This window comes from Drosophila eugracilis, unplaced genomic scaffold, assembly GCF_018153835.1.
Source record: "Drosophila eugracilis isolate 14026-0451.02 unplaced genomic scaffold, ASM1815383v1 contig_670, whole genome shotgun sequence".
Lineage (NCBI taxonomy): Eukaryota > Metazoa > Arthropoda > Insecta > Diptera > Drosophilidae > Drosophila > Drosophila eugracilis.
The window spans coordinates 140,785-162,442 of record NW_024573558.1 but is presented as its reverse complement, the minus strand read 5'-3'; the positions used below and the strand labels follow the sequence as shown (position 1 = coordinate 162,442).

The following is a 21,658-nucleotide window of genomic DNA, read 5'->3' as shown; positions in this document are numbered from 1 at the left end:
CCCCTCTGGTTTCATTGTAAAACTTACACTGGATGGATTATATTTACAATGCATGGATTATATTTGAAAGTTTATTCGTATTTTAGTTATTTACAAGGATCAAACTGAATTATACATTGTAAAAGTGGTCATCTACATTACAAAAACCTAAGGATGGGGTTTTTATAAAATACATTGTGTTAACGCTCATTGTTAATTATGTACTACACTATACCTTTTCTACTCCTATTGCTACTCTTCCTTGCTCTTTTTCTTCTTTTTTGTTTTTGTGGGCTCTTCAAATTCCCCGTTTAATTCCTCTGTTTTTCGTTTCTTTTTGGGTTTAAGTGGTTCCGCGGATTTATTATCTTGCGTTGCTTCTGTTGCCTCAAACACATCTTGTAGCTTTTCGGCTCTTTTATCCTTCTTCTTTTTTGACTTTACAGGTTCCTCTTGGGTTTCTGTAACATCTTGGGAATTCTCTCCCGTCTTTTCAGATTTGTCCCTCTTTTTCTTCTTGGTTTTTAACGACTCTTCCCGTTGGTCAACCGCTGCATCCTCAAATGACTCCTCTGTTTTAGGCTTTTTCTTTTTTTTCCTTTTTTCAGGCTGCTCCGTACTGTCATCTTCAGCTGGCTCCCATTTCTGGTTGCTTTTCTGGACAGAAACTGACTGAGAATCAGTCTTCAGTTTGCCCTGAAGTTTTTCCAACATCTCGCGCTCCTGCTGTTCCAAGCGGGCGATTTTCCCGCTTAGCTTAAGCCCATGACGGGCTCCTTTGTGAGCAGTCCTTCCTCCGCAGGCTTTGAAGAGCTCCTCATCTGTGAGTACAGTCACCTTGGCAACTTCAATGTCCTCCACTTTAATGCGTTCAGAGGTCTCCACTTCGCCACCGTCTTGGGTTAGCAGCGAAGTCTGCAGGAAGTTGTCGTAGGTGGCTTTTCCATCACTGGCATGTTGTTCCTTGGCTTTTTTAAGTTTCCGCGCCGAAAATCCGCTCGTAGAAATCTCTACCGCATCCGTACCTTTCTTCCGGGAGGTTGACACTTGACCATCCTGCTGAATCTGGACGTCAACATTGCTGGCAGCCTCGTTAAAGCAGCGTTCCCACCAATGATCGTTGAATTCCTGGGCGCGATCCACTCCCAATCCCGCATTATCGAATTTCAAACTGGCTTTTAAAGGAGCTGCGATTCCGGTGTTGTGTTTCCCCAGGCCATCGCCTTCTTTCCAGCCGTATTTTCCGAGTATTTTCTTGGCAAAGTCCATTTATATTGGTAAAAATCCAAATTGAGAAGCACCAAAATATAAACAAACAGGGACACACGTGTGGGGCATCTCTTGATATCGATTACCGATTTGCATAGGGACGCAATAGAGATGACAGCCTCCAGCCGATAGGTGTCTCGTTATCGCAAAGAAATTATGTCATAACCTGAAATTCAAATAGGATGATTTCTTCCGATAACCCGTGATAGTCACAGGGTGATTTCTGTATTAAGTAAACAGGGTTGCATTTTGGGCACAACATTTGAATTTTCAAAGCAGGTTCAACTCCAAAAAAGATTAACTTTAAACCAAAAAAAGTATATTAATCAAGAAAAAACAAAAAGGGTCCTTCCTTTACACATTCATTTTTCCTTTATTTCTTTTTCAGATACGCTCTTCGGCTCTATACGTATGCAACTACTTTTAGTACATGTTCCATAATAAATATTAAGTGGCAATAAACAAAAACAGCGTTTACATTAAGGAAACTGATTTTTTTCGAATACAAAATACTTGAAAACAATGTGGATTTTCAGTACACGCCACAATAAAATCGAAAAAGTCGTTGAGCCCAAAAGTCCATCGGATTTCCGACCAGCCATTCCGACACTCTCCACGATCTTATATGTAGAAAGGATCTCCATGCATGCCTGCCGCTGGATATTTTTGCGTTTCGACGTCCAAGAACTTCCGGGGAGAGAGAGAGCCTTGGAGGCGGACATGGAGGTCATTTGCAGAAGATTTGGAGAGCAGAAGGATGGCTGGACTTGATCTGAGGATTTAGTTGGGTTTTCAGTGAGCCGGAAGCTTGCTTCAATTAAAATCTAATTTTAATTTTTATGGTCTGGGCTAATCCAATCCAATCCAATCCTTCCTCCTGATATTTCGGTTGTCAACTTAAAGTAGATGTGGTCTTCTCCTCCTTTGCATGTTTTTTAAAAACAAAATTACATGTATTATGTTGGTTGTTGGTATTTATAATTAGATAGTGGTACAGGATGTTCTTGTTGCTATCAATCAATCATTTTATCATTAATAATCGAAAACGAACATAGGTGTTGCTTGTTCTGGTTGTTGTTTGTTTGAAGTGTTGTTTGGTTGCTATTCTCGTTCGCATGCGACTTGCACACACGTCCGATTGCAGGAAACAAGGACGAGCAATCGATGTGCAGGAGCGCTTAGAAAGCGAACAGCAGCAGGAAGGCCATCATCAAACAGAACAGACCCATGGCCTCAGACAGGGCGAAGCCCAGAATGGCGTAGGAGAACAGCTGCTGTTTCAGCGATGGGTTCCTGGCGTAGCCGATGATGAGGGAACCGAATACTGTTCCGATACCAGCACCTGTTGTATTGGTTCGTTGTTGGTCAATAGAAGGAAAAAGAGAGAAAAGAAATCAAAGCATTAGTTTAGTCAGTTTGAAATGGGAATGAGTTATGACCTTCGAATGAGAACCCAAGTTTAGGTTGAGTTTATGCTGGTTCTATAACATGACAGCTAGCTGAGAAGCTACATAAGTCAATACTCCGAGCATAAACTCAAATTTCAATTCCCGACACCTTTTTCTATATTTTCTTCTGGTAGTCAGTCACAGATTAGTCTGAATTGAGTTCTACCGAAAGGTAGCAAGCACATCGCACTAAAAACGCTGGCCACGAAAGGTTTCAATGTCGACCAGGCGGCGGTCACCCGAAGGCGACGGCAACACCTGATGACAGGATTTCTGGTACTTTCGCCCTGCAATCACACAGGTTTCCTGCTAGAAAATGAAGCCGCAACAAACAGCAAGCTTGGCCAATTCTCAGACCTTCCCGGGGCTATGGTTTGTAGAGTAATCAGATACCCGTTGTGTGAGCCCCAGATGCTAGTTTGCAACTGACTGAAGGAGAAAGTGGAAAAGGTGCCTGGGGATTCCCCTTTTTGTTTGTGATGGTTTGTGAAACTAATAGTTAAGAGACCCAACGAAGCCAATACGAACCGGATCCAGCGACACCGACTGTTGCGGCACCAGCACCAATGAATTTGGCGGCCGAGTCAATGTCACGCGTGACTGGCGAGGTCTGGAATGACCTGATCTGTGGCAGCAATGCAACGGGGGTTGTGTTCTGAGCGGCCAAAGTCTGGCTCTGGCTGATGACGGCGCTGCTCAATGGTCGCAGGTACTGCTTGGAGTTGGCGAGGAGCTGAAATGGGAGATATATTAGTTGATTATATAAGGAACAGTATGGCCCGTTGTGATCATTGCTTGAGATAAAGTTTCCGGTCAGAGATAAGCGTTATACTATGTTGATAAATAAGTATTTTAAAAGCTGCACAAAGCGATTACGCTAATAGTACATTTAATGCAGTGATACATATGATAAATAAAGCATACCAATTTTCTTATTATTTCATCATCAGCAAACTCTTGTGCATTTCAATAAGTTTAAATTGATACCCAAAAAGGTAAACACACATGTTTACAAAGGTTTGATTTGACAAGATTAAGTTATAAAAGTTATAAAAGTAATTACTACTTGAGGAACCTTCGCATCATTGCTAAGTCACTTAAAAATCACATATAGAAAGATCTTTGCAAATATACTACTTCTTAACCCTCGAGTGCCGCACAAGTTCATTGCTCTGTTGTAATGGGCTAATGCCAAGTTATGCAATCGTTAAGTAATATTTCAACGAGACTGGCACTTTGGCACAGTATTTGTTGTTCTTTTGTTGGTTCCCCTACATATGTAGTCAATCGTCCGATTTAGTAAGGAATTATCATATATAATATTATAAACAATGTTAAATATTGCCAATTTGACATCCCGCGCCCGCGCTCTCTTTGTTAACAAGAGCACTGGAAAGCTTTCGCCGGTTCTAACCTCAAATAGCCGCACCAACCAAATGCTTTCACTATGTGTTATACAATGAGGTCTAGTTTTTCTTATTTCTTTGATACCACATGTAAACTGTTCGGATTTAATTGCACAGATATTACTATCATTTCATTTATTCACCTTTAATGATACACTTCCACTGAGCGCACACATAACCTCAAAGTTATGCAACTGTGTGCCGTCTGTGTTTTCTCACCGCGGCCATTGGAAGTTCACCACGCCAAGGCGGCATTCAAATTCTTGGATCGGGGAAAATCAATGCACTTTTCCGATAATTATGTAATCTTTTGCGGCCTAACAACTATATCTCGCACAATTTGACAAGAAAATTTAGATACTTACTGCGCTCCTGGCAACGGGGGCAATGCGAGAGACTGTCGACACGAACATTTTCGGTTGATTTTCCTTTTTTTTGTTTGATTTACGACGAAATTGAAGCTAGCGCACGGCTCTGCAAAAGATATAGACGAGATATATCGGTTAGTTCAGGCTGATCTCAAGACTATATCATAAAATATCCCACGCCGCCGCCTAAGCACAGTTACGTAACGAGCGAAAAATCTTCCCTCGCACCAGATTTTCACTAAAATATCAGATCGGTCCTCTCTTGGTTATGATTGAAATTTCTTAAATGCCTTTTCCTTTAAAAATCTGCAGTTTTTCCCGACTTTTTCAGTGACGCAACGACCAGCGACACACGCACACCACTGAAAACCTGGTAGGCACATGCGTGTGTGTGTGCCGCAAGATGGCGACAAATTACAATTTAAACACGTTTGGCATTGCATTTTGCGAAAATGCACTCGTTTATCACTGGCAGTAGGTTTTTCCGCGTATTCTGGCATTATGAGGGGTTTTCACGGCTGTTACCCAACAGGGCAGGGGCGCTGATAAGGGGGGTGCTCCTCCGAGCGAGTCGGAAGACTTCGGAAAAATCAACTCACTTCGAACAAACCCTTCACAACAGTAAAACGAATTTGACAATCTCGCTGACTTTTGGGGGGTGCACGTGTGGCAGCAACAGAGTGGTGAGAAAAAAACCAACTATGCTTTTAAATATTAGAAAATATACTAGAAACTATACTGGTGACACAAACCATTTTAAGGAAATCCTATAAGTTTAGCAGTGGCACAACCCAGTTTGCACGTAATCTAGAACAAAATCAGCTGATTTTAGAAGGAAATAAATATGGCCATTGGATAGGTTTTCCGAAGTTAAAAATACTAACATCTTATTTCTAGCATGGCCACAATCCAAAAACCGACACGAATAAATATTAGCAGTGTTCCAGCCCATGAAAATATTTGGTGGCTGATCCAAAAAAGAAAATTAAATCATGGAACTATCGGTAGCAATACATCTTAATATGTATGGGACTCTCCAGCCATTATTTCATAATTTGTATCCATACTTCAAAAACAATAAGAATTTCATTCTGTTTTAACAATTCTAAATATGATTCGGCTTGATTTTGTTCTCGTTATATTTTACATGTTAAATTCTAAAATTATAATGATATTCGTATCTCGTCAAATGAAAATAGCAGCAAATAATAGTAAACTACTAAACTTTTCATTAATTGTTTAATAAATTTTCTATAATTAAATTTGAGTTGTAATATAACCGAAATAATACAGGTATGTGATACTGGGATATTCAAACATATGCGCCAAGTATAATTATATATTTTCATATTATTATCCGCTTAAAAAATAAATCCTTAAAAAATCGTTTAATGCCCAAATTTATCTGAATCATTAATATTTTATTGTATCGTAAAGTCTAGAAAGTACAATAATATATATAAAAACATAAGATACAAAAAACTTAGAAAATGGGCTACAGATACGACACAAGAGCTGTAATTTTTAATTTCTTGTGAGAGTGCTAACTGCTGGAGTAATAATTGAACTAAATTAAAACAAATAAGACTTTACGACGGATTCGAATTAAAAGAAGTGTTCTTTTCCAAACAGAATTAAACAAGCAAATTATAAATTAAATCGATTGGTCAATTAACACATTACTGCAGCCCTGGCCGCTAGCGAACTCCCCACAGTCACGCACACCACCACAAACGCAGCATAACGCGTCGTTCGACGTCGGTGTTTGTGTCTACGTCACGTCGGTTTAAATTATGTTTTAACTTCACGCAACTGCGAAAGTTACTCAATCGAAGCTCATAATGCTGTGAGTACTCTGAATATTGGTTTCATTTCGAAATCGGTTAATCCCAGTTACGCCCCCTAAAATGTTGCAGCCCTCAATTGCATAACAGCACTTACGCATGAATGTGTGTGTGTGTGGGGAAACGCTAGAGGACCGAAACACACCACACCGGGCAACGGCAACGGAAATACACGGTGGAAGAAGCTAAATTTTAGTAAAAACAGAGTTTTGACAAAAACTATACAAACATGTCCGCCTGCTGAATAGCGATCAACTATCGCATCATTACCAACAAACAGTATTCGCTCGAACAAGCAGCACATAACCCCAAAAGTCACCACGGTATATTGGAAGAGGTTGAGAGCCGTCGCTAAACAGAAAGTGCAGCCCTGGAAAATGGCATTCTCGGCGCACTGTTGACCTGGCCACACTGACCAGCCCGATTTAGTTGCTGTTTTTTTACATAACTCGCCACATTCGTTCGCCTCGGGATCCGTGATATATATATATACATATATGATAATATAATATATTATGGCCGTTTTCATGATCAACGTCTGCAAGTACAATGGCTGCGGCATCACATTTCCGAGCTTGAGCGATCTGATTTCCCACATCGAGGACACCCATATAGGTGAGACGGGTCTCTGGGTTCTAAAATCGTAAATATCGCAAATATCGCTATCATTTGACCGTCGCGTGATGTTCTCGGTGTGTTTTGTTTATTTTATTTACTCGTCGCGGCATAAATAAAAATTAAAGCAGGGCAAAGGTGTGCGAGCACGTGTGTGTGTGTGTGTGTTCAAGCAAGTTGCTTCGTGGTGCATCGAATGGTGTTTTTTATAACATGAATTGCAGTTTGTATTTATCATTTATTGCACTTTTAATGGCAAAATCGATGCTGGAAGTAGCTACCTGTGCCCACGCACACAGATGCACTCTACACACACGCCCAGTTTTCCAGGCGCGTACAGCATTCGGTGATCGGTGTGCTGCCTGGAAAGTGCGAGTGCGAGCGAGAAGGCAGTACAAGCAAAACAAAAGCAAAAAGCCGGTGATCCATTCAACATTCACACATACTGTGTGTGTGTACTGTGTGCGTATGGTTGAGTGTGTTTGGAAGGCCAGCACAGCATCTAGTTGTTTTTGTAGTGGAAACCGGCGAGTTGAGCGCCCTTTTTTTGACCTGTCCGCATGGCTTGGCTTGGGTTTTTCTGGTTCTGGCATCGTTTTCAAGGCGGCAGGTGTATCCGCATCCGGTAATCGGAGTTGGGAGTTGGAGTTGCGCTCCATTTCCCCCCACTTTCCACCCACGCACAATCACAATCGATACTTGTACTTTCCCGTCCACGTGACTCCCGTGAGCTTCCAATTAATCATTTCCAGGGTGTGTGTTTATGTGGACTTTTACCGGCTGAAATAAACAATTTCTAATTTTAGTGTCTTAAGGTGCACAGGCGGGGAGGGAATGGGTTTTCGAGGGGGAAAATCAATAGAGTTAAGCTCAGTAGTGTTGCCATATTACGAGAACAGGGGATTGGGGGTGGGTTAACCATTAACGGGCTTTATTTATTTCCAACATGCCGTGCGTCTTACACTGGAAAAAATGAAAGATAATAGACTGTTTTTACTGTACTACTGTACTCCACGCCTAAATAATTCAATTTTTAGCTTTATTAAAAACACAATACTTTAAAGCATTTAGCATCTGGTAAGGTATCAGGTAGACAATATGTAACTAATGAACGATTAAAACAGGTTACATTTACCTTTTCTTTCTGTGTATAAACAGGCTCTCTCACACACCACACGCACACACTCAAAATTAGAGGGGTTGGAGAGCGAAAGCAGAGGGGTTGCTCAGCTGACTCGCTTAGTTACGTTGGCAGCTGTTTTGTTGTTGCCACTGCTGTGTGATAACGGTCAACACACACACTCACACAGGAACGCACATACATATATAAAATGGCTGCCCGGGCAGGCTTTCCACCTAACCACCACCCCCTTTTGCGTCCCGGGGCATTACATAAAGCCCAGGCTCGAACATACGCCCACTTGGCAACTGCCACCCCCAAAAACGCCGAGGCCCAGATATCAAATACCCCGAAACGCCGAAAACCCGCATCCCCCATTTCCATTGCGTATCCATTACGTGAGCGAGCTGTGTCGTTCTGTTATGGGGCTTATAAATGCCCATCATTTCATTATCTCGAAGGACATTCGATGCGTGGGCTCTCTGGATGGAATGTAATATATGGATGGATGGATGTATGCCTGTTATCAGGACTCGCTGGGCGTTGTCGATTCGTTTTGATTCGGTTTGGTTCGGTTGTCATGCCAACGCAAAAAGCGGGCGAGACCTTCAGGTTTGTCCTTTTCACAGTTGCCAGGCACCTGTTGTGTCCCGAAAATGCCCGGGCTGGTTATTTGCGAGTGTGTTTGCGGCACGCTTGTCTCCACTGCACTCGCATTTCGATAACCAGCTGTGAAATGCGATACCAAGCAGTTAACCCACCCAGTAAATGTGCCCGAAAAGTACCTGTGTACCTGTCGAAAAGAATCATTAGTTTACTTGGGGAACTAGTAAACGATGGTATAAGAGGCTTAGTCTAAAGTATAGCTGAAAGATTTATAATTTATTTTATATTTTTGTCATAACTAACTAAATAGTATTCTTATGATTATTCTAAAAGCAATCTTACCAAATGAGTACTGCACTAGAATTTCCCAGATGAATCCTAGGATTTACCAGATAAATCAGGGGATTTTACAAATTGAGGACGGGTACCATGAAAATCCTAGGATTATCATATAATTTCGTGGGGGTTTCATTTGAATTCCTTTATGTCCTTAGATAAAGGGGTTTTCCCAAATGTAAATGTATTATTTCTCGTTTGAGATCGTATAGAACTGAATATAGAAATTTCTTCGGTTGCTAGCCGTGAGTAAAGATTAGCTGCCGCCCGACTTCAAACAAGGTTACCTAAAGGATGAATTACATCAGAAAAAGTTCACCTACAATTGCATGGAATTTTAGAGATATAAAAGGGCTTAAAATATATTTCCTTGCTAAATGCCCCTGCCATTGCAGTGTCAACATTATTTAACTGAAGTCAACGACTCGCGTTTATCGAATTTCAAACGAAATGCTCTTCATAGCTATTGGAAAGTTTCGAGACAGCTGCCGCAATGAAAACAAACCAAAACCGCATGTTCGAGCGAAAACAACAATTGTTATCTTTTTAAAAATTCTGCAACAAGTGCATGAGTCACAGAAGTGCAAAAGAGAGAGGGATCTGCGTTTATTTTGTTTCTGAAATGCGAAAAACGAAAAACGTACGATATACGCCGCGCATACACATGTGGGTTTGCCTGTGTATATCCACATAGATGCTATTTGTTTAAAAGTTGTTTGTAAAATACTCGATTTGATAAACACACAACCACCGAGGCAAGAGGCAAGTGTCACCTACAGAGAAGTCGTGAATGTCTGGGGTTATCAGCAAGAGAATAATAATAACAATATTAAAGGCGGAGCAAAAATGAAAAAAACCCGAACTGATTTGACCGTTGACAAATGACGCCGTGTTCTCAAGAGGATAAGGGGCGTGGCACATCGATTTCGTCATCTTAAATAAGTGTTTTTATATATGTAGTTGCAGTTTCAAGTTGCGAATGTTCAAGGCGATTGATACTGGCTGACTTGTTACCTAAAGTACGCCGAATTATTACGCACATATGGCGTGTCCGTGTGTCCGTATGTGTCATCAATCGATTGCCCGGCACGTAGACATCGCCGCAATCATTGCCGCAAATGTTTTTAATCGCATTTCGCCCTGATAAGGGGCAAAATAGCTACGCGGGGGAGTTGCTAGATGAAAGCATATGTCTCGAATGATAGTCAATTTGCGGCATATGTTTTTCGTTGACACACCAATGCGAATCGAAGCTATTAAAGTGCAACCTTATCGAACTGTTGACGTGTGGGTGATAGTCAGCTAAAATGCAGTTTGCCAACTGCTTCCCAATCATGAAATTGGTCATCAGATGCTGAAGAAGGTAGGAACAAAATAAAATGTGAATTGGGCTTTCTGATTGGGACTTTGGACCTTAATCGTTCAGTAATGTTTCTGTTTTAATATAACTAAATAGTTTGATAAAAGTCCATTAGAGTTGGAGAGCTGCAGAGCTGGCGGTCACGTGAAGGTTAAAGCTTCGCCCAATATCAATAAGCGACTGATTAGCTTGCTCTCTACAAACTGCAGTGGGCAATCAATCTCTGAGATCGGCAGCTGATCGGGGATGTTATTTTATCGTTTAGCAGCTCCCCGTTAACTCCAACGACAATCAAGTGACGAATGCACAGGGTGCCCGGTGGCGAAGATGATGAATGGCTCGGCTGACACAGTTACGCACCAAAACGATTCAATTGGGAAATAAAGCGTGCTCGTCGAGGTTAGGTTGCTCGCACACATGGAGCGAAAAGTAAATAAAGACGCAAAAGGGGAGACTATGAGGAGAGGCACCTGTTATTATGCACTCGCTGATTAAGCAAGCTTTGGGCTTATGCTTGTTCTGGCGATAAGATAACGTACCCACGCTAAAGACCGGACCATGTGCTCCTCCTGGTGCTCTGCTGTAGTCCCCCTTCGAACCCCATTCTGTCCCCCTATTAACAGTTCGGAAAATGCGTCAGCAGGCGCACTAAATTCGTCGCCATACCATTCCCCGTACGTGCACTCTCGCTATTTACTTATTTCGACATTTTAATAATAAATTGCCCGGGCTGTGGGTCTCTTGAATGTCTGTGAACTTGTTCCAGAGCAAACCCAGCGGTTGACGACGAATTTCGGATGCAGGTTTCTGTTCTGACTGCCAGCATTCCGGTTCGGATGCCGATACCGACTCGAAAGGGAATTTCTAATTAGGTTATCCCGGTTTGGTAACTTTCTAGCAGGGTTCCTAATTATTACCAGTTTTATTCAAAACATTACAATGGTGAGTTGTTTTGATTTTGAATGTGTTTATTGTGATTCTCTAATGGGCGATTAAAAAGCAGAACCTTTTAAATAGAATGTATAATAACAGGCCTTTATTCCTTGCAGACTATGACCCAAAGGTGGTCGAACAAAAGGAGCAGGCCCAGCCTGCCTGCCTGCCCTTGAGCTACGTCCTGCGCTTCATCACCGAGGAGAACCGCAAGGAAGCGGGCTCGTTCCTGGCCAGCAACACAACCGCCCCACCGACCAGCAATAGCGGATCCAATTCCGCTGGCCATGGGAATGGCAACGTGGAGCTCAAGCGAAAGCTGGCCATTAAGCACCACAGCTACAGTATGTCCTCGTCAAATCGTAGCACCACGCCCACGGGTTAGTTAGCCTTTAATGTATTTCATACGATATCCCTAACTCTCTGTTTATCGTAAATTTAGGCAGCGAAATGGACGAGGACGAAATGGTGGTCACGGAGTCGGAGGATAGCAACGACTCCTGGACCACCGAGGAGTTCAGCTCCGAGTTTATCATGCGCTATGGCAGCAGGTTCGTTGATACTTATAATGTGGGCTTATAATGGGTTATTAACGACAAATTAACTGACGATTCATCATTAACAACCAACTAATTTTGATTAATTTCGATAGGCATTCCGGTGGCGGAAACAATGGCACGCCCGGCAATGAGAAACCATTCGCCTGCCCTGTTCCGGGATGCAAAAAGCGTTACAAGAACGTGAACGGCATCAAGTACCATTCAAAGAATGGCCACAAAAAGGATGGAAGGTAAAGATAGTCTGACCAACTGATTGGTAAACTGGAAGCTGATAGTTTCGTATCTTTTTCACAGAGTTCGCAAAGGTTACAAGTGTCATTGCGGCAAAAGCTACAAGACGGCCCAGGGCCTGAAGAACCACGCTCTGCACACCCACAACTCGCAGCCGGATAGCGTGCTGAATGCCCAACTAGCCAATGCATTGGCTATCGGCGATGGCGGCAGTTCGTCTGCTACGCCTGTGGGCATCAGCAACAGCTCCACCAATCCGAACCCGCCGCCCGTCATTCAGCGCAGCAATTCGCCGTCGCAGTCGTTGGGCTCTTTGAGCCCTTCGAGCATCAGCAACATGTCGAGTAGCGCCAGCAGTTGTCACGGAGGCAGCAGCAGTCTGTCCAATGGAAACAACAACAACAATGGCAACAATGGTAGCAACACCAGCAACACTGCCATTCTCACCGGCAATGGGAATGTTCTGCAGCAGCTCAGCGCCGGGAATGTGGTCACCCTGACTAATCTTCCTACCCAGCAACCACAGCAGCAGCAGCAACTCCATCAAAACACTGCAACAGGTAACAGCAACAACAATTTAATGCGCAGCACACTCGGTTTAGTATCCATTAAAGCCAACAACACACCGACAGCCAAGTCGGTTAGCAATCTAATGGCTGCCAATGCCACAGCCAGCAAGATACTCAAGCTGGCCACTAATGTGGCCAACGGTGGCTCCTCTATGGACATTGTGCAGCAGCAACAGCAGCAGTCGCACAACAAGACAACAGCCAATGGTCAAACTGTGCTCAATGGCAGCAAGCCGCTGCCCAATTTGGTCAACTTGGGCATTCTCACGCCGGCCACCTCACCCACCAAAAACACTCAAACGCTGACCTTCACCACCACAAATGGTAGTAGCCAACAGCAGCAGGCACTGGTGGCCTCGTTGGCCAAGAAGACCAATATACTGCTGCTACAGGAGCCGAATCAGTTGCTGCAACAGGTGCAGCAGCAACAACAGCAACACCAGCAGCAACAGCAGCAGGTGCAACAGCAACACCACGTTCTGCCCATCAGTCCCACGAGCAGCATTAGCGGGAACAGCAGCAAGAGCAGCTCACCCACGCCGCAGCAGCAACAGCAGCAGCTGATGAAGAAGGGCAAGCTGGAGTTGATAGAACCCATGGACACGGATGAGGGTCAGAGCGATGGGATTTCGGAGAGCGTGGCTGCAGCGATTGCCAGCATCACAGATTGCAAAGAGGAAATAGGAGGAGCAACAGTAGCGGGCATTGAAGTTGTGGGCGCTGGCGCCGTCAACGAAGAGACGTAGCCTATACTCAAGCAGCTTCTGATGCACCGAAAATTGACGCTGGAACCACCCAAGGCACCACATTGACTAGTTCCTCCGCATACGAAAGACATTCTAGACTCGTCGGAATGCCGATCTTAGGGGGCAGACCCACTCACTCACCAAAACACCCATTTGGAAACATTTCGTAGACTGCTTACTTGTTTTAGTTCAGACCCTCAGCCCAATGAATTAATATCGAGTGTAACATAGAACTAAAGGAAGCACCCCACAAATCGCATTGATTGTGCAATATTTAATTCTGTATTTAAAGATTTAAAGAGAGAATTTTAATCACCCTAACTGTATGTGTGACTATCATGCTTGTATTAAACTGTTTACAACTGCTGATCTCCTCTTAATTTAATTAGGCTATAAAAAAACACAACAGACGAAGCACGAGCAACAATTGTAATAAATACGCAGAAAATGCGAATTTCAAATTCATTTCCAACAGATCACTTTAAATATTGTTAGCATTACCACTTAAAACTTATTTAATCTCGGCTTTAGCTTTAGTGACTATTCGTATTCGACTAAAACCAAGTATTATTTATGTTCTAAGCTCTAGCAAATTGAATTTAATTATACGATATATATATATATATATATAAACACACCCACACATCTACTCGGATATCTAAAGTCTGCTCATTAGCCTAAGACGACACTCGACTTCGTGCAATATTCTTAATTTATTCCTTAGTTCTTACAAAATCCACACCTCTGTCCAAATTCGGGTATTCTTTCTTTTCGTTTCGTTTGTTTTGTTTTCATTTTATTTTATGTTTTTCGTTACTTCTTTTCCTTTTCTCTCTACCTATTGCAGAAACCTCTTACTCCTGCTCAAACAACAGCAACCTCAGCAATCCGAACAGCAACCACAGTAGCAGCGACTCCAGCAAGCCGCCGACAATGGTCCTGCCCGTTGCAAAGAGGTCCATAGTGACCGCTGCAGCGAAGCCAGCCACCACCGGAAACTCCCTGCCCATGCAGATCTCGCCCAACTTCATTGAGCACAAGTACGCGGGGTTGCCCATGAAGGAGAAGTTCTTCTTGAACTTTAGGGCCGGCAAAACAGTGTCCAGTTCATCGGGTGGCGATGGCGTGGCCACAAGCTTGGGACACCAGTCGGATGTGGGCATTTCTGGAGGATCAGGAGGAGGCGGCGGCTTGCGGGCGGTTGCTGTGGGCCAAATGTGCGCGCTGCAAAACGAGCACATTCACCAAAACCTCTTCAAGAAAACGATCAACTGATCGTCAGATCGGATGAGGTGAGGAAGGAGAGAGGCGCAAACGCTGGACGCCGCTGAAAAGCAAGAGAGTTGGCTGTGATGAAGTAGTAACTAACTGATTAACAAACGGGACGAGAGGCGGAGAAAGAGGATTCCTCAATAAGGCAGAGATGGGAAGGAAGCAGAAGCTGCGGCAGTTTAAGGAGGAGGGATTAAAGAAGTGAGGGAGCTGGGCGCCGCCCTAACATCCTTAGAGAAGTTTTCCAAGACAAGGCAACACGAAGCAACAGTTTACATTGGCTTCCAAACGTAATAACACAAAATGCAAAAAACAAACAAAAAAAAAAAAAAAACAAAACAAATTCCATGCATTTCGCAATTGTGAAAAATTCACCCAAAAGCACACAAAAAGAAACATCAAAACTAATCTCAACCATGTTAAGCATGCCTGCTTAGAAAAGCTTCTCTAAAACAGCTTTAGATAATTTGAAAATGGAAAAAAAAACGAAACAAAACATAAAATTCGAAAAAAAGAATAATACACAACACAAAATTTTAGAAAATACATTTGGAGAATGTTCTTCAACTAGTCATTATTGTAGTTAAATTAAATTTTGATTTTATATACGCATAACAACCAGACCTTTCTGATCGACTGGTTGGCGGAATTTCCGGAACCTATATATATATATAACTTTAGAAGCTACTTACCCCTGTACAATTTCAATGAAATCATCTTTTAAAGGGGGTTCCCCCAGCCAGTTGTTTCAACCATTTTATTCAAAAATCATACAAATTGTCCAAAAGAGCTCCGCAGTTTATTGAGGGAGGAGAGTGGAGCAGGGAAACTGTAAGCGTTCTCCTGTGATCCACTTGAATTAGGAAAATTATAGGTCGCCAACTTGCCAAGGCAACTTCGAGCGAGCCGAGCGAAAGAACGGAGATGCAAAATTGATAAATGTCGAATATTTCAAACATAAAATAGTTAGCTAAAAATTTAGGGGAAGCCAGGAGGCGTTTCCACTTAGGAGCCACAATAACTACAGTAGTTATAGTATTTTAATTATAAATTACGCTATTATTTATACCACAGAGAATACATCTGTAGCTGTGTGAGTGTGTGTCCGTGCATGTATTGTAACTGTTTATTTATAGTGTTCAAACGACCCTAAAAGTAAAGTCCCTAAAACAAAAACAAAAACAAAAATACAAAATACAAAATACAAAATATACGATATGAATACGAAAATATATTTGTGCATACTCTCGATGATTGTATTTCATTGCATGCCTCTAAATTGTAAATTCGATCGAACTTCCTATCCTAGCAGAATCGGGTTCCTTAAGCATTCAAACAGAACAAAAACAAATGAAATTTTTAAGATACGATATTTACATCAAGTATACCTTCAACAATTTAGTCAGCCGCCAAAACAAAAAACAAAACAAACTTTTTCAGAGCGCATTTCGCAGACGCCCAGCGTCTTAAAAATTAATCACAACTAAACTAATAGTTCAGCGTCCCTAATAGATATAATACTAAGCTATCGATGCAAACTTATATCTAAATACAATATCTTTAAGTCCTCACGCTTAAGCGACTCCGAATGGACCGCCCTAGTTTAGCCAAACAACTTTTATATAGAAACGGAAACAGTCTTCGGTCCCCCGAAGCCCATCGAGTAGTCAGCCAGGGGATGGACATAAGCAGCATCCCCTGTCCGATCCCTCGCATTCTAACTTTCAACATGGATAATGAACTCAAAACCCTCTAATGAAAACAATAAAATGAGTATGTCATCTTATATAAGACTGCTGTTATGTTCGTAAATATATTTAATATATGTATGTAAAATTAACGAAAAACAAAACCACACACAAAAAAATAAATAAAACGGAAATAACTTTTAAATAAAAAATCACAAAATCCACAAAAATTAATAAAAATCTAAATGAATAATATATATAACTATATTATATACTATATAATGTATTGTAATTGTAATTTACTAAAATCGTAATAATACGTAGAGAATTAAATGAAGTCTAATTATAAATCATCTTCGACATCCACATCAACAAGAACCCCGAGGAGGTGGGACTACTGCCCCGAAAGGGATTCTTGACACATCCTCATAAGACACAACAAACACATTATCATCCACAACAACAAACAATGTAGTAAAATATTCTCTTTTTGCTTTATGTGATCTATTACGTACTACATAAACAACTGTATAATAAAAATGTCCTTTAAAAACAATCAAGTGAAGGAAGCATTTATTTGGTTTGGGAACTGACATTTTTATGATTTGAAGCGGATATGCCGACATCTTTTAAACTTTCAAAATAGCAATCGAAATTTATTAAAATAAAGTACATTTTATATTGATAAACATTTCGAAAACAAATCAGTCGGCAATTTTCGAACTTACAGTTTTGTGGGTACTGTTCCTTGCTAAAATAGTTGGATGAGGACTGGCCACAAATGTTTTGTTTGATATTGACATTAATGCACTTTATCTAGTGAAGGAGCCTAATTTCTTTGATTATTATAATAGATTTTTATTGCACAATTTATTTTATTGTATTTACAAGGTATTAGTTTACTTACATCTATACAAACTTAAATTACACCCTTGAATTGTTTATTTCTTTTTAAATTAAACGTCTCACGAGCTCAGATAAACACAAATCTACCAATACTTTAAAGAGCAAACAGATTCACTATCTTAATTACAGTTTATTTTGAGTATTTATAAAACTATACCTAAACTGATTTTAGCTGGCAAATAGATGGTTTCAGATTGCGCCTAACCTTTAACTGATTTCAACTGACTAACTTGACTATCTTTCTTTTTCTCTTTAATTTTGTAACCCTTGACCCTTTCAAAACTTTGGTCAGCTTACTAGAAGTAAGTTGGCAAAATTTGTACATAGATGGGGAAAATTTTGAATGGGCGGATATAAATATTTCTGACAATGGAAAGCCTCGGAAATATCCATATCAGCCCCTTGTAATATTTTCTTTTCCTATTTTGGGTCACATAAACTGGTAAATGTAGTTTACTCGGCAGGGTCTTGGCATCGATTGATTTCTGAGCAGATGACTTGAAGCACACAAACTACGAGCCAGTGAACAGGTGAGCGAATGTCCTTAGGGTGTCCTTATTAATCCAGGTTCCCAAGGCCTTAGGCCGACTCGCTGGCGCCGTAGAGCAGATTGTCCAGCTTTAACTTGTTGGTCTTATCGCCCCGGGCTCCATGTCCTGGTCTGCCCCAGAACGTTTCGAAGGTGTCGAAGTGCTGGTTGCACAGATCCCTGTCCATTTGCTTCGAAACGGAGACGGATCGGCGGTTCTGGGATATCTGGACATTCAGGTCGTGCAGATAACGCATGTCGGCGGCCGTTTGAATCCTGGTGGTCGGTCAATTGGTGGGCGGCAATATTTTAGTTTCATTTTATCATTTCGATTTTCAGTTTTTCGGTTTTCGAATTTCAGAGCGATTTTCAGTTCGATTCGTTTTGCACGGGGATACATAGAAGATTGGTATTATGATTTTGGTTTTTTGCTGTTGCAGTTTTGGTTTTGGTGAGATTGGTATTTGGTTTGCTCTTTTGGTTGCTATACTTTCACTTGTATTACAATGGATATTTTCTTGCTGGATGAGCCGAGGAGAAGTGGGGGATTAGAGAAACCATTAACAGGGCGGAAGATTACAATGCATAAAAAGAGGGGGCAAGCGGATTTTCATTTTCGATATTCAGCGCAGAGCAAGCAAATGAGAAACGGAAAGGGGTCGGGAGAGGAATGACTATGAATGCAGGGGAGGATCAGGACTAAGGGGACATGGTATCTAAGCCTGGCGAATGTGCAGGGTGAGCCGCTTGAGGCAGCAGCCCGTGGCCACGGCCGTGGGGCAATCGCAACTGCAACACTGCAGCTTGCAGTTCAGATTCTTGGGCAACCGCTTCATGTGGCTGATGTTCTTGATGATGCTGTTGATGCACTTGATCTTGGTGGTGGTCAGCTGACAGTTCTTTGGTGGATGCTTGTGCTTGGATGCGTACCTATCGTGCGACGGCGTCCTCTTGGTCACATCCGTGCTGGAAAGGCTGATGGGTCGGTGCATGCCGCGCCTTCTGGCCAGAAGGGGAACCAGCTCTACGCCGCCGCCCTCGCCATAAGTACCTCCATTGCCTCCGGCGGTACTGACTTCCGGAGTGGCGGTACTCGGGCTTCCAGGACATGGTCCTCTTGGGGCCATTCGGGGGCACAGTTTGATGGCCTTGTTGCCACAGTCCTGTGGCTTCAGGTGATGCAGGACCTTTGCGGGCGGTGGAACTGGCGGACCTGGACACTTCTTTCCCGGCGGAATGGGCAGCGAGAGCGGCGACGGCTTCGGAGGACTTTTCTGCATGGCGGGACAGTTGCAGGTGCACATCTCACAGCAGCGCTGCGGTTTTGGAGGCTTTCCTGGCCGCGATTTGCGGAAGGTGTTCTTCTCCGCCGGAGTTACTGGGTTGTCCTGATCCAACTCCTTCAGCATCTCCTTGTTCGTCCAACCCTAAGAAGCATTGGTGATTTTTAAGGCCATATATTAACTTTGTAAAGTTAACTTAGCTTACCAGTGACTTCATAAATGTGTTGCCAACTTCTTTGGGACTCCGCCAGGGCTTGCCTCCCGGACCTGCCTTTCCCCAGGGTTCCTTGCAGGGCTGAAAAAGATGTCAGATAAGAGGAGATTAGTAAAAATATGCTCCAGAGGGCGTAGCAAGTGCCGCTCACCGGCTTTTCTAGTTTGGCCTGCAGGCGCTTTTTCTGCGAGGCCAGCTTCTCCTGCAAAGGACAACGCTGCTCACTTTCGCTGACCACAATCTTGTCCAGAAGTGGCTTGCCCTTGCACGGGGGCGATGGCTTGTATCGCAATTCTATATCCACGTGGCCTTTATTGCGAAACGACATTGAAGGATGCTCTTTCAGCTGGATGTGCAGACTCTCACCGTTGGCATTCTTGGCCAGATTTACGCCAACGCCCGCTCCAGGCTTATGGGGAATCTCCCGCTCACAAATCGTTACAGTACTGCTCCTCGGGCCGCTTTCCTGCAGGTGGTGAACGGAGTGGGCGTGGCCCAATCGCCCACCCGGGGGCGGAGGAGGTGGGGCATGGTGATGGTGGTGATGGTAGGCGGCCAGTGGATTGTTGTGGCACTTCTTTTGCATCGAGAAGAAGTCGTTGTAGCGACACGGCTGAAGTAGATTCATCCGGTGGGCAGTGGTCTGTGCGATATGGGATAATCATTGTAGATTGTAGAGCCCAATATCATTTTGGGTGAAACGAATGCTTACCACAGTGGGTGTGGAGTGGAGACCCACGGCTGTAATGTCCTTGCGGCGAACCTCTACGTTGGGAGCACCACCGCCAGGTCGACCCCAAGGACAATGTTGGTGAAACAGGTCGTAGTACTGGTTATAGTAATGGGGTAAGTAATTAGTTTCGATGATTTGAAAGTCAGTTTAATGCTAATTTCTCCAGAGTAATACACGCAGAACTCTCTGTGAGCTTAAAATACATATATCGTAGCATACTTTTCGACACCTTCATAAATACTTTGAGCATCTACAATTTTTTATAGCACCTTTAATAAATTAAGTACTACATATTTTTAATACTTCTGCTAGCTTTAACCTAGATCATAATTCTTCTTATAAGTTGAGAATATACATATTTATGTACTCAATCCCTGCTCTGCTAGTTAGATACTGTCTCTGGGTGATTACAACACCGAGTTATGTCTATCGATTTCGTGGCAGCCTATTTATGGGCTCCAGACTGCCTCAACCCACCGCGCCGTGTCACTCCGCGGAGTGTGGCGATGTTTGTTTACGGAAATTGGCAAACTCCCTTGGATCCCCGCTGCCCTGGCCCAGGAACTTTGTTTGTAGGTTGTTGTTATAGTTGCAGCGAACCGCGATTTGCAATTCACTGATTTTTTTCACCCACATTTCGGCTGGCGCTTTCTCACAGCTGCAGGTTGTGATAGGTAGCCAAATAATCAGCCAGGATTCCAGTCACGCAAGGGCTCGTAGGAGTGCTCAACTGGCATTTAGTTGGGCATTTAGCCGAGAGAGAGGTGATTTGATTACCGAAGTCGAAATTGTCAAAGGGTTTGTTGAACCAAATCCGTGAGGGCGGATGCCTTACATGTTGCTTGGGCGAGGTCTTTGAACTTAGCAAAAGTCGGAACTATCGCGTGGGTGAAGGTTCGAGATGGCTTTTGATTGTCACAGGTTATTTTTCAAAAACTTTTATGGGAATCTTGTACATAGAGACTTTTAAGTTCTGACTTCTTGATCTCAGTTAAACTTAAATTTGTCAGGGGTTCTCTTAGAAAATCAAAGGTCAGTTTACAGAGCTAACATGAGATGGGTTCTGAAAGCATAATATAGTTTTCCTATGAACCACATACCTTTCTTGATCAACAACCTTCAGCAACATATCACATACGCACTGTTACCCACCTCCTGTTTGTCCTTCTCCTTGCGAGCACATTCCTCCGCTTTCCTGCGCCGCCACATCCGAAGACTCTCCTCTGCATTCTTGCGTTCCACGAGACGCTTCTTCTCATCGCACCACATCAGGGGATGTTGGATGTGGTCGTGGCAGAAGTTGCCTCCCATGCCCATCTCATCACTGGTCGTCATGGCTGAGAACTCTTTGTCTATATCTTATACGGGTGTATCTCAATTATCCAGAAATATGGGGAACGGAAGTAGCGCTGCGTTCAGCAAACGCCGCGTAACTGAATCGGTCTCGTGTCCTGGCCAAACCGTTTAACCGCCGAATTGGCTGGCAGGATCCGTGCCAGGCACTAAGGGGCCACGGATGATGGGTCGGTTGTCTAGGCAGCACGCCCGACTATTTATAACCTAGGTTAAGGCACACTTCGGTCGTCTGTCCTTGAAGACAAGTCGAAGGATATCGAAACCTCAGCTAATTTGGTTTGGCTATT

General features: G+C 42.9%; 5 protein-coding genes across 6 annotated transcripts; 1 reads left to right on the top strand and 4 right to left on the bottom strand.

Moving 5' to 3' along the window:
- Positions 1–57: 57 nt before the first annotated feature.
- Positions 58–1,336, bottom strand: LOC108109070 (G patch domain-containing protein 4). Its single transcript, XM_017217422.2, has one exon. It carries the CDS (start codon positions 1,246–1,248, stop codon positions 232–234), a length of 1,017 nt encoding a protein of 338 aa, XP_017072911.2. The 5' UTR covers positions 1,249–1,336; the 3' UTR covers positions 58–231.
- A 261-nt stretch (positions 1,337–1,597) lies between these two features.
- LOC108109065 (ATP synthase lipid-binding protein, mitochondrial) lies at positions 1,598–5,160 on the bottom strand. The gene is made up of 4 exons (XM_017217408.2): positions 5,070–5,160; positions 4,468–4,576; positions 3,225–3,429; positions 1,598–2,590 (listed from the first exon to the last, which is right to left on the bottom strand). Exons 2-4 carry the CDS (start codon positions 4,513–4,515, stop codon positions 2,427–2,429), a joined length of 417 nt encoding a protein of 138 aa, XP_017072897.1. The 5' UTR covers positions 4,516–4,576; positions 5,070–5,160; the 3' UTR covers positions 1,598–2,426.
- Positions 5,161–6,185: 1,025 nt separating this feature from the next.
- LOC108109041 (homeobox protein 5) lies at positions 6,186–15,911 on the top strand. 2 transcript variants are annotated; one of them, XM_017217351.2, is made up of 7 exons: positions 6,186–6,316; positions 6,387–6,929; positions 11,401–11,664; positions 11,727–11,835; positions 11,937–12,074; positions 12,139–12,635; positions 14,238–15,911. In XM_017217351.2, the coding sequence occupies exons 2-7, from the start codon at positions 6,830–6,832 to the stop codon at positions 14,663–14,665; spliced, it is 1,536 nt and encodes a 511-aa protein (XP_017072840.1). In that variant the 5' UTR covers positions 6,186–6,316; positions 6,387–6,829; the 3' UTR covers positions 14,666–15,911. The 2 variants fall into 2 exon arrangements, with proteins under 2 accessions (XP_017072840.1, XP_017072831.1); XM_017217342.2 differs by lacking the exon at positions 14,238–15,911 and having other exon boundaries at positions 12,139–14,027.
- A 1,913-nt stretch (positions 15,912–17,824) lies between these two features.
- LOC121530388 lies at positions 17,825–18,333 on the bottom strand (the record flags this gene model as incomplete). Its single annotated transcript, XM_041819405.1, is given in 1 exon segment — positions 17,825–18,333. A coding segment is annotated over 1 exon segment (498 nt), but the record flags the coding sequence as incomplete, so codon positions are not given.
- On the bottom strand, positions 18,333–21,350 carry LOC108109030. The gene is made up of 6 exons (XM_017217316.2): positions 21,168–21,350; positions 19,995–20,111; positions 19,649–19,925; positions 19,434–19,591; positions 19,274–19,363; positions 18,333–19,212 (listed from the first exon to the last, which is right to left on the bottom strand). The coding sequence occupies exons 1-6, from the start codon at positions 21,348–21,350 to the stop codon at positions 18,502–18,504; spliced, it is 1,536 nt and encodes a 511-aa protein (XP_017072805.1). The 3' UTR covers positions 18,333–18,501.
- Positions 21,351–21,658: the final 308 nt, after the last annotated feature.